The sequence below is a fragment of the Mytilus californianus genome, unplaced genomic scaffold (genome assembly GCF_021869535.1).
Source record: "Mytilus californianus isolate M0D057914Y unplaced genomic scaffold, xbMytCali1.0.p SCAF_12, whole genome shotgun sequence".
NCBI classification, from domain to species: Eukaryota; Metazoa; Mollusca; class Bivalvia; order Mytilida; family Mytilidae; genus Mytilus; species Mytilus californianus.
In genome coordinates, this window is record NW_026262604.1 from 37,043,876 (window position 1) to 37,064,029 (window position 20,154).

General features: G+C 32.1%; 1 protein-coding gene across 1 annotated transcript; it reads right to left on the reverse strand.

The window, feature by feature from the left end:
* Nucleotides 1-473: 473 nt before the first annotated feature.
* Nucleotides 474-15,609, reverse strand: LOC127721049 (uncharacterized). The gene is made up of 6 exons (XM_052227734.1): nt 15,577-15,609; nt 14,008-14,218; nt 13,537-13,632; nt 12,719-12,835; nt 1,004-1,180; nt 474-514 (listed from the first exon to the last, which is right to left on the reverse strand). The coding sequence occupies exons 1-6, from the start codon at nt 15,607-15,609 to the stop codon at nt 474-476; spliced, it is 675 nt and encodes a 224-aa protein (XP_052083694.1).
* Between the last annotated feature and the right edge of the window lie 4,545 nt (nt 15,610-20,154).

Genomic DNA, 20,154 nt, shown 5'->3' on the forward strand with positions numbered 1-20,154 from the left:
TTGGCTGCAAAAAGTGAATTATTTTTTAATTATATCACTTTCATTGAACAAAACAAAATCATATTTTAATTTTTTTGATATTTCGTAGCTAATGTCCTTTTAAAGAAAGATTAGGTATTATTTTCGTTAAATGATATATTTTAAAGATTTTGTCTTGTGTTGTTTATGAAAAATCTTGTTACGCCGATATTTTGATCAACCTGAGATCTGTATATATATTGACATCATATGCCGCACAACTTTCGTAAGATTCTATAGAAACGTAAACTGTTTGACATCTGCCGTTTTGCATGTTCAATTCGATAGGAAGTTGAATATGATTATACGAATTGCATTTTGAAAGTTGTGGCAAAATGTATGACAAACAAAAAATACATTTCAAAGTTGTCTTGTAGCAGTTACCTTTACAATTAGATAAGTTGGTCGCGTAGCAAATCGCATGGCAAGCGTCAACGCAGGTTTTGTCATTTAGTTCAACTCTTTGCAGCTGGTTGTGTTTGCATTACAATCGAATCTGTTAAATATTATGTTGTGATCAGTTTTGTTGTTTACTGTTCTTTTTTTTGTCTAAAAGGTTTAATACTACGGTCTACAATTGGACAGACATTCTGTCAAAGAGCTAGAGCTCGTATAGAGACTACACTTTTAATATTTCCAGCCATGCTATATTCTTGTAAATTTTGTATTTGTGATAATTTTTCTGTTTACGGTGCCTGTCTATTTATCATAGGCGTCATGTCGATTCACATGATTGGTATTTTATACAAAGCAGGGGACGCGTTTCTTGTCGACCAAACCAGGGGGCGTATTTGATCCAGAAATGGTCCTAGATTCATCTATGAACTTCAAATGTAATATTTCATGCATACAGAAAACAAGAGTGTACTATATGTAAATGACGACGTATATTACTTGTTATTATGAATAAAAAACATACGATTCCCTGAAGAAGATGATTGCTGCAAACTGTTTTTTGAAGCTGGTGTTACTGCGTGCTGTGTACCACGTGTGGACTGTATTGGAGCCTGTGACGTCGGAGTTGAAGCCTGTGTTGATGTTGTTGGAGTCTGTGTGGTTGAAGTTATAGAGTGTGTGGTTTTAGTTGGAGCCTGTGTGATCGTCATTTGACCTAGTGTTGTTGTTGGTTTTGATATGGTAGCCTGTGTGGATGGCACTTTACCTGCGATAAGAGAAGATGATAACCTAGATGTATTGCTAAACATTTTATTCTGTATTTGACTTTTTAGATTAACGCGAAGGTTGTTGCCCACTTGAGTTGTCAGTGTGACAGTAGTATATACCATTCTTTTCAATACTTTGTGACATTATAAAATCTTAACAAAATAGTAAAAAATATTTATTTGTCGTTTAATCTACAGTTATGATCATCTGTAAAAAAACAAATTTATGTATCTATAGTATTTCACAAGTTAGGAGGTTAATCTTCTCTTTCTAGCTTTCTTTCTCGATCCTGATATATTTGAAAAGCATATTCAACCATATGATTCTTTTTAGCAAGTATTAAGGCAATATCACATTAATCATAACAAAGATGAAGCGTACATGTGATTTACTTTGAAAGTGTCATAATAACACGTTGTATGTTATTAAATACATATCAATTTAAGGGATAACAGATGATGAAATAACACATAAATATAATTATTTGATGAACAACCTGTAACTAGTTGCAACACAAACTTTTTCTCTGAAAAACAAGTGGTGTTACTATCTATGTACAATATACTAAAATCATACAGAAATGTATTTTATTTTGGGGAAAGGAGTTTTATTAATCAATCCTATTTGGCAAAGTTGAAAAAAAAAATTAATCATACAAAAATAATCTGTATTTAAAAAAAACAGTCATAATAATAAGACAAACCACATAATTTTCTCCATGTATACAAAAGGTATTACAAATGAAACACATAACAGTGTGTATAACCTACAGTTGGAAAACAGTACGTAATGTATTTGACCATCTTAGTCACAATCTTACTCGGTAATTGAAAGAATGCTGCCACTGTTGCTTAGGCGCTGACTGGTCATCATTTTGTGAGGTGGGGTCATAGTTTTTTGGAAAACATTTTTTGGTTCTATGTTATTTGTTTTTTGCAAGACTTATTTTTTTGAAATTCTAAGTCTTTAATGTATTTACTTTTTCTAACCTTAAGCAGCATTTTCTTGTTCATTTCCCCATCTGTAACAAACATCTTTCCAGAGATTTAGAATCCAACAATTTATTTATCAAAAGAAGAAGAATTGTGAGTGTTTCATGATTATAATGTTGAATATTTTTCAAAGGTGAGAATTTCAGGCTCCTGAATCCAATAGTTACTCACGTTATTATAATCGATCTCAGTAGACCATCGAAATCAATCTTGAGCTTTTCAAGCTATTTTAGATGCAACACTGAAGCTCATTTTTCACTTTGCCTGTTAATCTGATGTGTACTGATTTACATCTTAGTCTGGGTAAACATGAATTATTCATTAGTAGCAACCAGCTTTGAACTAGCCGCGAGTACTCAAGTGTCTTTTTGTAAAGTTTTTTATGCTCCGTGCGGATCAGTTGAGTCCAGCCCATTCAAATTGACTTGTACAGTTTTTTATCATTTTGTGCTGTTTCCTTACTGTCCCTGATAATGAGAGGGTTTAGCGTTTGCAATCCTGCAATAATATAAATGTGCAACTCATTGGCCTGTAATTGATTGGTGGTCATTTTATTGTTATATTTGTTTTTCCTTTTATTGTTTTAACATGAATCAGGCCATTGGGCTTCCCGTTTGAATTATTTAATATTTCAAAATATCTGGAACTTTTATAGCTTCATATACTAGTATGTAATGGGCTTTGCTAGTCATTGACCTATAGTTGTTTACATTCACACCATTGTTATCTTTTGTGGATAGCTTTCTCATTGGCAATCATATGACATCTTCTTTTTTTCAAAGTGAGAATTTTTTTCAACAAATTACGGTTTGACCGTCAAAAGAGAAAACAAAAGACTCCCCACATTTGAAATAATATCACTAATAGAATTTAGTGGATCATAAAAGCTAAACATTTATATCAGGTTGGCATGAGTGGTATTTTAATTGATATATGTGTTGAGTTTCATACGAATTAGTTGAACGCAAGTCAGCATCAAGAAATCAAAAAATGGCATCTTTGACATTGAATTTCAAGCACTCTTTCTATAAAAGAGTATATTTATGAATAAGCGAAATTGTAAGATATTTAAGATCAATTAGAGAGCAGCCCAAATGACAAAAAAAAACAATAGACTTACTTTAAGATCAAACAAAACTTACTAAACGAAATTTTAGGAACTAAATGTTAAGTGATGCATGCTCTGGTAACAGTTCTTGGATATGCTTAGGCTGTTTAAAATTTATTACATTAAGTCAGAAGATATATAAGGAATGAACTGTGTAATGGTTTACTGTATATATTTCTTTGGCCATGATATTTTCATTAAATAGACAACCCATGTTAGTTCTTTGTCATTTTCATTTAGCTGCTTTTCAGACCACCATATACTGGTTCAACAAGGTATACATATTATGCGTGGTTGGTATCAGCACTTCCTATAGGAAGTAAAAAATTTAAACCTATCGATTCATTTAACAGGAATATATTCAGACTGAGACTACTGATTGTATGAATATTCCGACATTAAATGTGTAGATAATTCCTTGTACCTCTCTTTATGACATTTCCCCCAAGGAAACCAGCAGAACTGCCGATTGTTTTCGAGTCTGAAAACAACCTCATCAAAATAAGTTGTGGCATGCTTTTCATTGAGGTAACTATCCACCAGAGTCAAAATGACCCGATGTAAGCAAATGTCCACTGAATTCACATATTTGTCTTTGAATTTCGTAAGATAACATTTTCCCTGTTCATCTTATATTCAACTACCACATTTGACCACTTTGGAACAAATACTTCTAAATTCAAGATCTTAAGGTAAACTTATAATCATATAATAAAGCTACCATTAAAATTAAAAAAAATAAAGATCTACTTTTCATGTTCATTCAGTGTATATATTCTATAATTTAAAAAAGCGAATACATCAGAAATTAATCATTGATATTGACAGTGCTTGCCAAATAACATTATCAACTGTTAAAGAGAAAACTACAATCACATCATCTTTAACTGTGACTTAATGTTATTCAAATGTTGTAAACGTAGCTAATAAAAAATACCAAAATGAGGAATACCGTCAATGATGAAGCAATGACACAAGAGAAAAAAATTTTTTAACGATTAATATGACAAAATCAACCTAAGTAACCAAACTGATTTAAAGTTATTTTTGAACCACAATTGAACATATTTGCTTAATATATCTAGAAGTATAAATAAGGCAATACATAACAAGCATAAGATAAAATATAATTCAAAAAAGCTTACTTAAAACAAATCAAACTAGAAATAACCATTTTTCTTCAGGTTTTTGAAATGTGTTTATGAAACCACATATATCACCCATAAATAAGATTATTATTGATACTGAGGAAAATATATACATATAAAATTGCGGTTTTTATTCAATGCAATCATAGGTTTGACCGTTGTTTTCAATTTAGACCTGTATATATATTTTTATCCAACGCAATCATAGGTTTGAACGTTGTTTTCAATTTAGACTTGTATATATATATTGGATAAAAACCGCAATTTTTATACGTGTGCATGCAAAACAAATTTCTTGGTAGAGTGATCTAAATACAGCACAAACAACATTTTCTTAAAGACCAAAAAAGTGAAAAGTATATTTAAACAAAACGCATTTGTCTAACAGGTCGAACAACGGATGTTCCTAAACACTGCTGACTGACATTGGCAATTGCCAAATAAACGAATCACAAGATGCAACAAATTAGATCTTTATTATTAATTTAATACCAATAGAAAACAATAAACTTGCGGAAAAGATGGTATACCGCAAACATTAAGGTGCAAAAATTGGTACACCATATCCGGATTTGGACAATTTGTCTTTTCAGTGTTGTTAGGAATCGAAACGGTATTTGGAAGGCCGTATAATTTACCTCAATTTAGGACAGACTCTTGAATTTTGAAGAGTCGAAATAGGATGAACGGATCATATAAACCCGAAGGCAATTACAATACAAGCCCAAACGAAAAATATAAATAAGTCTAAATTGAAAACAACGTTCAAACCTATGATTGCGTTGGTTAAAAACCGCAATTTTTTTACGTGTGCATGAAAAACAAATTTCTTGGTAGAGTGGTCTAAATACAGCACAAACAACATTTTCTAAAAGACAAAAAAAGTGAAAAAGTATATTTAAACAAAACGCATTTGACTAACAGGTCGAACAACGGATGTTCTTAAACCCTGCTGACTGTCATTGGCGATTGCCAAATTAACGGATAACAGGATGTAACAAAATGAATCTTTATTATTAATTTAATACCAAACAGAAAACAATAAACTTGCGGAAAAAATGGTATACCGGAAACATTGAGACGCAAAAATGTGTACACCATATCCGGATTTCGACAATTCATGTCTCTTCAGTGATGTTAGGAATCGAAACGGTATTTGGAAGGCCATATAATTTTACCTCAATTTAGGATAGACTCTTGAATTTTGAAGAGTCTAAATAGGATGAACGGATCATATATACCCGAAGGCAAATATAATACAAGCCCAAGTTAAAAAATAAATAAGTCTAAATTGAAAACAACGTTCAAACCTAATATTGCGTTGAATAAAAACCGCAATTTTTATACGCGTGGATGCAAAACATATTTCTTGGTAGACGGGTCTTAATACAGCACAAACAACATTTTCTTAAAGACCAAAAAAGTGAAAAGTATATTTAAACAAAACGCATTTGACTAACAGGTCGATAAACGGATGTTCTTAAACCCTGCTGACTGTCATTGGCGATTGCCAAATTAACGGATCACAGGATGTAACAAAATGAATCTTTATTATTAATTTAATACCAAACAGAAAACAATAAACTTGCAGAAAAAATGGTATACCGGAAACATTGAGCCGCAAAAACGTGTACACCATATCCGGATTTCGACAATTCATGTCTCTTCAGTGATGTTAGGAATCAAAACGGTATTTGGAAGGCCATATAATTTTACCTCAATTTAGGATAGACTCTTGAATTTTGAAGAGTCGAAATAGGATGAACGGATCATATATACCCGAAGGCAAATATAATACAAGCCCAAGTAAAAAAATAAATAAGTCTAAATTGAAAACAACATTCAAACCTATGATTGCGTTGGATAAAAACCGAAATTTTTATACGCCTGCATGCAAATAAAATTGAGAATGGAAATGGGGAATGTGTCAAAGAGACAACAACCCGACCATAGAACAGACAACAGCAGAAGGTCACCAATAGGTCTTCAATGCAGCGAGAAATTCCCGCACCCGGAGGCGTCCTTCAGCTGGCCCCTAAACAAATATATATACTAGTTCAGTGATAATGAACGCCATACTAAACTCCAAATTGTACACAAGAAACTAAAATTAAAAATAATACAAGACTAACAAAGGCTAGAGGCTCCTGACTTGGAACAGGCGCAAAAATGCGGCAGGGCTAAACATGTTTATGAGATCTCAACCCTCCCCGTATACCTCTAGCCAATGTAGAAAAGTAAACGCATAACAGTACGCACATTAAAATTCAGTTCAAGAGAAGTCCGAGTCTGATGTCAGAAGATGTAACCAAAGAAAATAAACAAAATGACAATAATACATAAATAACAACAGACTACTAGCAGTTAACTGACATGCCAGCTCCAGACTTCAATTAAACTGATTGAAAGATTATGTCTTCATCATATGAATATCAGGCACAATCCTTCCCGTTAGGGGTTTAGTATCATAGCATCATAACATATATGAGAAGAACATAACCCGTGTCATGCCAACAACTGGTTTTTAAATAAATGTGTTAAGTGCCGATGCAAAGACCCTATAAGTGAATCAATATTAACGCCAAAATATGCAATCTTTAATGACCTGACAACAGTAACGTAACTATATCCCTTCTTAATAAGTCTATTTAAAGGTTTTGTTAGCTTCTAAGGTGAATACTGACATTTTTAGTGCTTTATAAAGAATATTTCCAAAAAAAATTGGATGTGAAATACCTGAACGTATAAGAAGTCTGCATGTTGAGCTATATTTACGAATGATGTCCTTATACCGATGATAAAATTTAGTAAATGTTTTGACTAGTTTGTGATATCGAAAACTCTGGTGTAATAATTTTTCAGTAATACATAAATTTCTCTCGTTAAAATCTAAAACATTGTTACATACACGAGCGAATCGTACAAGTTGAGATATATAAACACCGTAAGATGGTGACAAGGGAACGTCACAAACATATTTCTTGGTAGACGGGTCTTAATACAGCACAAACAATATTTTCTAAAAGACCAAAAAAGTGAAAAGTAAATTTAAACAAAACGCATTTGACTAACAGGTCGAACAACGGATGTTCCTAAACCCTGCTGACGGCCATTGGCAATTGCCAAATAAACGAATCACAAGATGTAACAAAATGGATCTTTATTATTAATTTAATACCAATAGAAAACAATAAACTTGCGGAAAAGATGGTATACCGCAAACATTAAGGTGCAAAAATTGGTACACCATATCCGGATTTCGACAATTAATGTCTTTTCAGTGATGTTTGGAAGGCCGTATAATTTACCTCAGTTTAGGATAGACTCTTGAATTTTGAAGAGTCGAAATAGGATGAACGGATCATATAAACCCAAAGGCAAATATAATACAAGCCCAAACGAAAAAATATAAATAAGTCTAAATTGAAAACAACGTTCAAACCTATGATTGCGTTGGATAAAAACCGCAATTTTTATACGTGTGCATGAAAAACAAATTTCTTGGTAGAGGGGTATAAATACAGCACACACAACATTTTCTAAAAGACCAAAAAGGTGAAAAAGTATATTTAAACAAAACGCATTTGACTAACAGGTCGAACAACGGATGTTCTTAAACCCTGCTGACTGTCATTGGCGATTGCCAAATAAACGGATCACAGGATGTAACAAAATGGGTCTTAATTATTAATTTAATACCAAACAGAAAACAATAAACTTGCGGAAAAGATGGTATACCGCAAACATTGAGGTGCAAAAATTTGTACACCATATCCGGATTTCGACTATTAATGTCTCTTCAGTGATGTTTGGAATCGAAACGGTATTTTGAAGGCATTATAATTTACCGATAGACTCTTGAATTTTGAAGAGTCGAAATACAGGATGAACGGATCATTTAAACCAGAAGGCAAATATAATACAAGCCTAAACGAAAAATTTAAATAAGTCTAAATTGAAAACAACGTTCAAACCTATGATTGCGTTGGATAAAAACCGCAATTTTTATACGCGTGCATGCAAAACATATTTCTTGGTAGACGGGTCTTAATACAGCACAAAAAACATTTACTTAAAGACCAAAAAAGTGAAAAAGTATATTTAAACAAAACGCATTTGACAAACAGGTCGAACAACGGATGATCTTAAACCCTGCTGACTGCCATTGGCGATTGCCAAATGAACGAATCACAAGATGTAACAAAATGGATCTTTATTATCAATTTAATACCAAACAGAAAACAATAAACTTGCGAAAAAGATGGTATACCGCAAACATTGAGGTGCAAAAATTTGTACACCATATCCGGATTTCGACAATAAATGTCTCTTCAGTGATATTAGGAATCGAAACGGTATTTGGAAGGCCATATAATTTACCTTAATTTAGGATAGACTCTTGAATTTTGAAGAGTCGAAATTGGATGAACGGATCATATAAACCCAAAGGCAAATATAATACAAGCCCAAACGAAAAAATATAAATAAGTCTAAATTGAAAACAACGTTCAAACCTATTATTGCGTTGGATAAAAACCGCAATTTTTATACGTGTGCATGCAAAACATATATATATATATATATCTAATATTGTTGGGCTGATGTTTAGACGAGTTGTATATACAGAATGTACACAACCATGTATCACCATCACTGCTGGTGATCCGATGGATAAATCTGTTGTAGAGTTGTAACTGGTTCAGACGTACTTATAAATATAATTATTTCTATGACTGTATCTTGCATTAATTTGTAGGATCCTTTACAATAGATATTTCAGCTGATCTGTAACAATCCCATCTTCATGCCTTATATATCATGTACTGTATTACGACGCTAGATTAAAACTGACGAGGAATGGTAACACACGGTCACCGAAAGCTTCATTATTGTGAAGCCTAGGTGGTCGAATGGTCTAGCGCGTCGGATACAGTGCAGGCGATTTGGTGTCACGATATCTCAGTAGCATGAGTTCGAATCCCGGCGAGGGAAGAACAAAAAATTTGCGAAAGCAAATTTACAGATCTAACATTGTTGGGCTGATGTTTAGACGAGTTGTATATATATATATATAAAGTGCCTTGAAAATCAACCTTACGATGTTAGATAAGATCTGATTCTTTACTTTCTCCCCAAGCGGGGCTGAAACCTGTACTTTTTATTTCTCACTTCTACGACAACACCGCCTTGCATTGCACAGACGCCTTATCCCCTCCTCTAACTATAGCTGATAAAAACAAAGTTTTGGGAGGTGTTACCTTCTCGTAGGAATTAAACAAGGACATCTAACACATTATTAAAAAAGGAAACATTAAATGTAAGTATCTATAAATATTTCGGATAACAGATATCCTTCATCAGTATGATTATAATGTAAAATGAATTATATCAATCTATTCTGATTTAACTATAACAATCGTTAAAGATCCAACTTCAAAAGTTTTAACCATAAATAATCGAGCTTTACTTCATTTACAGTTTTCAGCAATTGTTCTCTAAAAATCACACATTTCACTTCAAAATTACATTCATATGAATTCTAATTGCTAGTAGATTGCATAACACAATGATAAGATAGGGTGTCATGTCTTCACCAAACAACATTTTTGTATCAGCCTTAAAATTGATAAGATAGGGTTTCATGTCTTCACCAAACTACATTTTTGTATCAGCCTTAAAATGTAACCATAAATAACAGTTTTTCTTCTTTACCTATTTGTACCACAAACTTTACCCCAAAATAACCTTTTCCTCAAATTATTTTAATGTATATTTTTAGTATGCATTCTAATTTGCACTTTAAAAAATCTTGTGTTGCAATTAGTTGCAGGTTGAGTTATTTTAGAGTTAAATTGAATAAGCTATCTATAAATTTCGTACGTCCGAAAGGCTTTTCTTTATTATCCATCATCCTGAACGTTCAAACCGAAACATTTGAAAGCCAGTTGGAGTATTAGTATATGACCAAAATACCCCTGAATAAAATATCCGAATTTCACTCTTGTCAACCTTGCCCGAGGGAGTTGAAAAATAGGAACCAAAAACATTTTGGAAAGTACAACAAACTATTTAATTCGTGTCTGTAGCGACGTTTTGGATTTCAATGAATTTAATCTATGTATTACTGGTTATTTATTAAGTCAGGGATTTCATTACCACAAATTACCTAAAACCTTTACTAAATTCTTCTATAGATACACATGTTTAGAAGTTTGGCTGTTCCTGTTGAATAAACTTGATTCAAACAGGATAGCATATCCTAAATTTTACGGAGATGTTGTTTACCGAGCCCTTAAAATTGAAATACGATCCGTGTACACGTATTGATCCTTCAAATAAACTTATTCTAAAAGGTTACCAATTCAACACTGAAACTAGATCTTTGAATATTGTTTTTATAGCTATAAATATTGATTTTGTTATCAGTAAATTAAAACCAAACTAGATATTATTGGTATATACATATGCACATTCACGGTTCTACAATCTGTCTGTACTGATTGATATTTCAGTCTTAGAAACATGACTTCTTTTGTTAGTTGTTATTGGCTTTGAACTAACTGTCAGTAACTGCGAGTACTCTCAGATATGTACCATATGCAACTATTCCAGTCATAATTACGTTCGATAACTCTGCATGTTACTGGTTTAATTAGGATTATGTAAAATTTACTAGTTACCCGATGAATGGTTTAAAGAAAATTGAAAAATATAGTTATTTCACCTCGGTTAATATCCATTCGAGGTCTTCTTTTATAAATATAAAATAATATCGTAATGAATTTCATTGAGAATCTGACAACACTAATCAACATAGGTATTGTCAAAACATACATCTACATAGGTATTGTCAAAACTTACATCGTGATTAGGTGCCATGTTTGTTTTCTTTGATCACGTTGATGTTATGACTTAATATCTCCTAAGTCTAGCTATGTCCTTGGCTATCATTATAGTGACAATAACGTGTCATATTTAATTGCAATATAAACAGTGAAATTAAATTGAATTATTTGCATGGACAAAATAGGTGTCGAACATCGTCTACGTTTGAAAATTATTTAGTCGCCATTTTTTAAAATTTTTATAAAAAAACAACAGCATGTACCAGCTTTATTAAATGGAACCAATGTTTGATTCTATGCTGCTTTAAGGTAGGACAATGATTGAAAACGCGAGCATCCAACAGTTATTTGATTTTCATTGTAACAATCTTACAAAATATATATTTACCAAGTCGGCCCACGCTGTCAATGTAGTCGCCATCTTGAAAAATAAAACCCGATTTTCTGAAAATAGCTTATTTTCAAATCAATTTGGAAGGGACGTAATAAAAAATTAAACTATTGCGTGTACGATATTTCAAATATTTATGAATATAGTAATAAGCACATATTTCCACAATTTTTCCATCTGTTTTGTTTAAATCGCAATTTTAGGTTTAACACGACAGAAAATCCAATATTTATCGGAGTTGGATGATTTAACAGTGTGAATTATCGAGGCAACAAGACAAATTTTCAAAAGCATTTGGAAGGGAGAAGACCAAAATTTAAACTTTTCCAAAAGGCATAAATATATTTCTAAATATATGAGGAATTACTATATATTTCCACACTTTTTTTATCATGAACTTAAAGTAATCTATTTTATCGATTCCTGAAAGCCCCTGTGCATTTCTATACATTTTACTTGGGCATGATACGGGTGATGTGTGACGTCGCCAATGTCACGTGATGACTGCTATAGTTGGATATGTTAGTGTTTTTTTTTATTGTGGGGTGTATACATTATCTGCCACTTCCGGTCTGAGTTTTTGTAACTAGTTTTTAAGTTTGTATCGATCTGTTGAGTTAAGCCCTTTTCAACTGATTTTTATAGTTTGTTCATATGTTTTGCTGTTACACCACTGTTCTGCGTTAAGGAGAGGATTGGGCGCCCGCAAACGTTTAACCCCACAACATTCTGTATGTGCCTATCCCAAGTCCGGAGCCTGTAATTCAACGGTAGACGTTTGTTGCTGTATATTATATTTATTTTTTGTTCATTGTTTTGTACATAAATCAGGCCGTTAATTTTTCGATTGAATTGTTTTACATTCTTTATGTCGGACCTTTTATAGCTGACTTTGCGGTATGGGTTTTGCTTATTGTTAAAAGCCGTACACTGACCTATAGTTGATAACTTTTATGTCATTTAGTCTCTGGTGGAGAGTTGTGTCATTGGCAATCATATTACATCTTCCTATTCTTTTATATACAAACAATAACATTTGACTTGTTGTTTACCTTTATTACAGTCACAGGTTGGACATCCAGTGCTTGGATCCACACACATTGTTAATGGACACTTGGACATATCAAGCTTGGGACAGTTAGTTCCACCTTGTCCAGTTCCTGTGTAAGCTTTAATTTTAAACAGAAACAGTGTTAGCCTTATCTTAACAAAACTCCAAAAGTAGTAATAGTACTATGCATTATAGAATTAGTAATAAAGAAAACAAATGTACCGCGCATTCTCTTTGTCTTCAAAGAACTGCAAAAATGAATGGTTTGATATATACTCATTTTGATATTTACTCTACCGACAATAAAGGACTTTGTCATTTAGACAATTATTATAACATAGTATGTCACATGAAAAAGCAAGAAATGAAAATAAGTATCAACCTATCTATACCCGAGGCGATCAAGATATTGTACTGTATATACAGATGTCTTTTGTTATATTCATTGTGCTGACTTGTGGGAGTTTTGATTTGTTATGTTGTCTTTTGTTGTCTCAATGCTTCATGTCAAATGTCTCTTTTTACAAATAGCATTATACAAACTTTGTTATTTTTATATTCAACTTACGCTTGCTTTGATCGCCTGCCTGATTGCATATAGGGCATCCCTGAGAATCAATTGTCTTACCAGTAAAACAGTTAACAGGAGAGGAATTACATAGTCAGATGTGTTTTGTTATAGTATATTAAGCATTGTGGTAACATGTGGGTGGTTTGATTTGTTATGTTGTCTGGTTGCTGTCTCACTGATCACGTATGCCCAATATTTCGTATGCCAAATATCGTAAAAACACTGTGTTTTTTTCTTCGTTAACTTACGCGAGTTTTGACCATTGCCTGCCTGATTGCATATAGGACATCCTTGAGAATCAATTGTTATACCAGTGATACAGTTAACAGGAGATGGATTGCATACTGTGGAAAAAACATGTACTATTGGTTAACACACGATAAACATTCTCATTAAACACATTGAAGTTATTTCAAATTATGATTAAAGCAATACTTCAATGGTCTGAAAGTATTTTGTGTTGTTGAAATGCCCTTTTTGTTACAGGGATAATTTGGTATAACTGTGATGTGGGTGATTGTTTGAATTTGCTTAGCGTTCAGAGTCAATTCTCTCATTTCTTTTTCTTTCATTTTTTTTGGAGGAGGGGGGGGGGGGGGGGGGGTACTAGCAACTGTGTGCATCTTTTAACTTATAATTTAGTATTTCATACTGAGTATATGTTTGAACTATTTATAAATGACGACGTATATTATGTGTTCTTATGAATAAAAACATACGGTGTCCTGAGGCAGATAACTGCTGCGAACTGGTTTTTGAATCTGATGTAATTTCCTGCTGCATAGCACATGTGGTCTGTGATCCAGACTGCTGTGATCCAGATGACTGCTGAGATCCAGACTGAGGGGATTGAGTAGGATTAAGATTTGCACTTAAACCACCTGATACAAAACTTCCAAATGTATTCGGTTGTCCACCTAAAATACTGTTCTTGCTTAGAATTTCAAAAAAATGTACTTCCGTAAAACTATAGGTTAACGTTTAGAAATTGTTCAGACCTCAGAGCGTGTAGTTCACACTTGATCAATGTTTACAAACAAAGCAAATCAATTGTGAAAACGTTCAAGTTGAATTGTGATAATTGTATTTGTATCACCATACTGAATATAAAATACAAAAAGGTATAACTAAGTACTATTTTTATCCAAAAGCGAATCTCAGTTTAGATTTTACAAATAACAGGAGGTGATATATGTGCGTGTACGTCAGTCATACAGCAACCAAACAATACAAACAATCAAAATACACATAGAAGTCAATATAATGTTTTTAATAATAAAACACAAACATGTGTACACTATATCAAGCTTTATATTGCCCCGAGTCTAGAAAAGTAGTAAAAGAATTTAACAAAAAATATCAAAGATATGCAATCAACACACAATTTCGTAAAAAGACAACTTACACATAAAGATAAAACAAAACACATCAAATAACTTGGTTCCTGCTTTTGGAAAGACACATGTTTATGTAGAACTCTTTCACTATTTTATCTCGATTAGTGAACTAACGGAAGGACATTTAAAGGATATTTAATACTACCACTTATAACGGTATATAAACCAGTTAATATTATATGAGCTGCGTCGGACAGTAGTCGACCTTATGCAAGTCCACGTATACATGTACATGTATAAGACTTCGATTGATTTGGAACATTCAAAAACAAAATAAAAGATCAATTTTGGTCTGTTTTTTTGGGTTCTCAATTTTCAAACAGTTACAGACTGTCCGTAAAAATTTTCTTCAACCCGAAGTAGGTTAACAGATGTATTGATATTCATTTCATAAGATTGAATCATGACGATCTACACTCTTATGTCGGGGTTTGTATTTCGTAGTAGATTGCATGCATTAACGTCAAGTACAGTAAAAAAAAACATGACAACCAAAATTATTCAAAAAGACATGACAACCAAAATTATTCAAAACAGCAATATAACGGCTTGTGTAGTGTTCAAAACAATAAACGAACAAGTTGTATAGTTTTCACTGCAACAAATGTTTCTTGAACCACACAATTATAGAGAAAAATCAAATAAATGCCACACATATATGGTATTAAATTACCCGGAATCCACATAAAAATTTTAAAAAATACCAACGAAATAATAACACAAAAAACACACACATCCACATGAAAACAGAACATAATACAAACAAAAACGAAAACAAAAGTACACGGAGTTTAATGCTTTCGGCAAAGATTTTCTTTTATTTGTAAAATTTCTCGTCTTACGTCAATTTAATATTTTCAAGTAGGTAAAACATACTCGCGATAAACAAACCTGGACACGGCGAAGGACATACAAAACAACCATTTTGCCAGGTTACGCATGTACACATAAAATCTATCTGTGGACATGAACTAGAAGCTGAAATGAAAAGATACGGAACAGTTTAAGCATATAAGGACAATAGTTTGTGATTTGTACTATTTCACTGAATTATTATTTGAACACACTACAAACGAGTAAAAGTCTGAAATGGCCTATATCTGTACTCGACTGTACTGATTTTTACTCGACCAGTCTGAATTGGTCTGAATTTTACTCGACATTACTCGACCCCAGTCTTAACCATACTCGACTGTACTGATTTGTACTTGACCCTTATCTTTGCCATTGAAAATAGTCTGAACTATTACTCGACCAGTCTGAAACAGTCTTAACCCATTCTCGACCTGTACTCGACCTATTTTTTTCAGTCTTAACCATACTCGACCAAAGGTCTGAACAATACTCGACCAGTCTGAACCATACTTGACCAAATAACCTCTACTTTTTCTAAACTTTAACTGTTAAAATAAATTTCTTTTTTACTGACATGACAACAGCCACAATAAAATAAAGATATATTATAAAAACAGATTTTTACATTCTTACATGATTCTCAGATTTATCGAATAGAGATAGTTAAATCAAATTATATTATATAGTTAAATCAAATTATCTTATATAATAATTTAATTATATCAATTTTAAAGTTTTAGAGTTTTGTTAAAAAAAGATTTTCTTTTACCTAAAAACCACACCTATACTGAGGGTAATTAAACCTTATTAAGGTGCTTCTTGTTTGGCATGTGTTTTTTTTTAAATTAATTTTCCTAAATTCCTAAATAAAAACTACATAGGTTTCATGGATACATACAAAAAATGTACAATAGTTATATAATTATCTTTTTAATGAGGTAACAACAGCCAACAAAATCACTGAAATTGTTTAACCTTATTTTAGAAATATATCTATTATTATAATTTGGGATATATTATATACAATATATATCAAAAAGGGATGAAAATTAAAGAAATTAATAAAATTGTTCTTCTGATTAGTGGTGAAGTATAAAGTAATACCTCCTGCTTGGGGCAAACTCATGAAAAAGATCACACCTGGTCAGAGAGTATTAAATTCTAAATAACATTCATTCAAAATTGCAACATCCTGTGAAACTTAAATCGCAAGGCCTTTTGAATTCACTAGATAAGTAATACATGTACACGAGTTTAAGAAAAATAAGGCTTTCTTTTTACCTGTAAAACACACATGTACTAAGGTAATTAAACTTTATTAAAGTGCTTCTTGTATGCCATGTCTTTAATTTTGACAAAAATCATTTAAATTTAATTGAAATAAATTTTAACTGTAACTTTGGAACACATTTCCTTTTTTAAAAGTTTATCACAGGATTACTATGGAAGTTCTATTATCATGATAATATTAAATTCTTGGTTTAATAAAACAAAGGTGTCATTTTTTAAATTTATTAAGTTGCTTTATATGCTATTTTATATATATTTTAATAAAAAAAATGTTCACTGCATTATTATTTTAACTCGACTAACACCATAAATCTATACGAGGTTTAAGTTAATGGTGAAAATTGTCCAATAACCATAAAATATATCTGAAACATTCAAAAAATTTTGAATAACATTGAAAATATTAGTCACAATTCAGTTTTGAGATTATTTGATCAGCTTGTTTTATTTTTATTTTAAAGGTGATATATATATGTATGTATATAAGTGTTGATGAATATGGTGATGAAGTTATATTATGTTTATTGTGAAATTTTGGTTTCAATGCTATATTGAATACATTTTTAATTTCAAATTGTTGTTCAAATTTCTGGCCAGGGGAAATAGCTGTTGTTAAAAGCAGTTCCTAAATTGATGAAATACAATAGATAGATACAAAAAATAGGTCTAGGTTGGTTAAGACTTGGTCGAGTATGGTTCAGACTAGGTCGAGTATGGTTCAGACTAGGTCGAGCATGGTTCAGACGCATATAAAATGGTTAAGTACTGGTCGAGTAAGGGTCGAGTACAAGTTCAGACTGTTAAGTATGGTTCAGACTACAGTCGAGTATTATCAAGTAAATTTCAGACCAATTCAGACTGGTCGAGTAAAAATCAGTACAGTCGAGTACAGATATAGGCCATTTCAGACTTTTACTGGTTTGTAGTGACAGTGTCACTCACATTTGGTAACAATTGTAAGACATTGGTTGGTATTGCGATTTTTTCATTCAATAGAAATCATTCAACTATCACTACACATTTTATTTTATTTTTCACATTTAGTGTATCCATTAATAACGCCAATTGCAATGCTTATACGAAAAAGAGTGTTGAAATTACTTTTGTTTATATTTTACAAGATTCATATAAGTTTTTACGCATGCTTAAAACAACATCCTTTAAAACTGTTGACCTGAAAATGCATGAAGTATTTGTCACTGGACGGTAAGGAAGCAACAAGCAATGAATCATTGTTAGAAAAAACTTCTAAAAAACACACGCGTTTTGTTTGAGCGGTAGTCTTTTAAATTATTTCCGCAGTGCAGATTTATTTTCGTTCATCGTCCTTAATATACGATCCGTGTACCAGGGCGTTAAGCAAACAACAATCAATAGTATATTCCTCCAGAGTGATATTATAATGTAATGTAGATTCATGCCGATACCCATGGAATTTTACTCATAACATTGAAATTGAAAAAAACTCGCAGCTTTCTTTGCTGTGATATTTTCGAAAAATTCCATCAAGTTAACTTGCTATAAATATCGTTATTGTGTTCTTGTGTTAGTGATTCAAGTATTCTATATGTGCCTGTCCCAAGTCAGGAGTCTTTAAACAAGTACTTGTCGTTTGATGCTGTTTAACGTATTTGTTTCGTTAATTGTTTATTGTGTTGTTTTATTACTATCCCAGGTTTGGGGGAGAATATAACCCCGTACATGCCTGTCTCAAGTCAGGAGTCTGTTATTAAGTACTTGTCGTTTGTTGCTGTTTAACATTTTGTTTTGTGAATTGTCTACTACATATTTTCATTGAGTTGTGTTCTATTGTACCACTCTACCAGGTTAAGAGATAGTTGGACGCCCTCTAAGATGTTAAATCGCGCCTAATTTTGTGTGTGCCTGTCTTAAGTCAGGAGTCTGTAATTCAATATTTGTCGTTTGGTGCTGTATATAATATTTGTCAATATGAATCACGCCATTACTTTTCACGATTGAATGTTTTATAACTTGCTAAACGGTAAGATTTTTGCTCATTGTTGAAGGGGGCACGATGACTTATATTTGATATATTCCATTTCGTTTGGTTTCTGATGGAGAGTTGTCTAATTGGCAATCGTACTTCTGCTTCTTATTTTTATGTACATGTAAATGAAAACGCTCGTTTAAAAATTCATTCGCAATTGCGCATGAAAAACTTGTGAAAATTACAAAACATTTACATACCGTTATTACGTGAATTTAATTGAAACAAAAATAATCATTAAAATTTAAAAAGTATATCAGCTCATTTAACATGAAGTCAGTTTTTGCAATTAACATTTCCCTCGAGGACATCCTTTAAAAACAATAACCATATACTCACCGACATCAGTGATAAAACAAAAAACGAAATATCGGAAAACAAACATAGCTAAGTAGGACGCTTGTTGTTTAAATTGTTTGGGAATATGCTCGATCTCAGTCCCCTATACACTAAATGTTATTTCAGTTCAAAGATAGGTGAAAGAGAATACAATATTGATAAGATACAGCGTTACTATAAATATAGATTGTTCCGTGTTGCATTCACTTTTATATATGATTGATATGTCAAAGGTGACAAGATATTCCAAAATGTGTGTCGAGTTCATCTCTTCGAAAAGTTTACAATCGCTTCTCATATGTACATTTTCTACATAAGGAAATGCCTGTACCAAGTCAGGAATATGACATTTGTTTTCCATTCGTTTGATGTGTTTGAACTTTTAATTTTGCCATTTGATAAGGGACTTTCCGTTTAGAATTTTCCTTGGAGTTCGGTATTTTTGTTGTTTTACTTTTTAGATGAACTGTGGAAAAGTTGTAGCACATTTGACAATTGATATGTTTGATTTGTTTCAGACAGAGTCCCGTCATGCTTAATGACTAAATGGATTACCTGAACTCATAGGATTTTTTACCAGGGGCGGATCCAGGATTTTTTAAATGGAGTACGTAATTCCTGATAATTATATATAAAAAACATTTGGACAATTTTATACTGAAACTTTATATACATCATGAAAAAGACAGATAGAGACAGATATGTGGTGCATGTTTAGGAAGAGTGACTGCTTAGTATTAACACTGTTGTTTACCAATTAAAATTCAAAATAAGCCAAATTTAACAATAGGCGTATCATGCTTAGGCATTTTCAGTTTTTATATATATACTTTTACTAACAAATCAATTCATACCTCATTTATTTTTTATACTTTTTACATTTCAATTAGATAAACTGAAGTCATGAGAACAAAATGTCAACATGTAAAGTAACAATGTCTAGCACAGCTGTTGACCAATCAACGTTGAGTTCACAT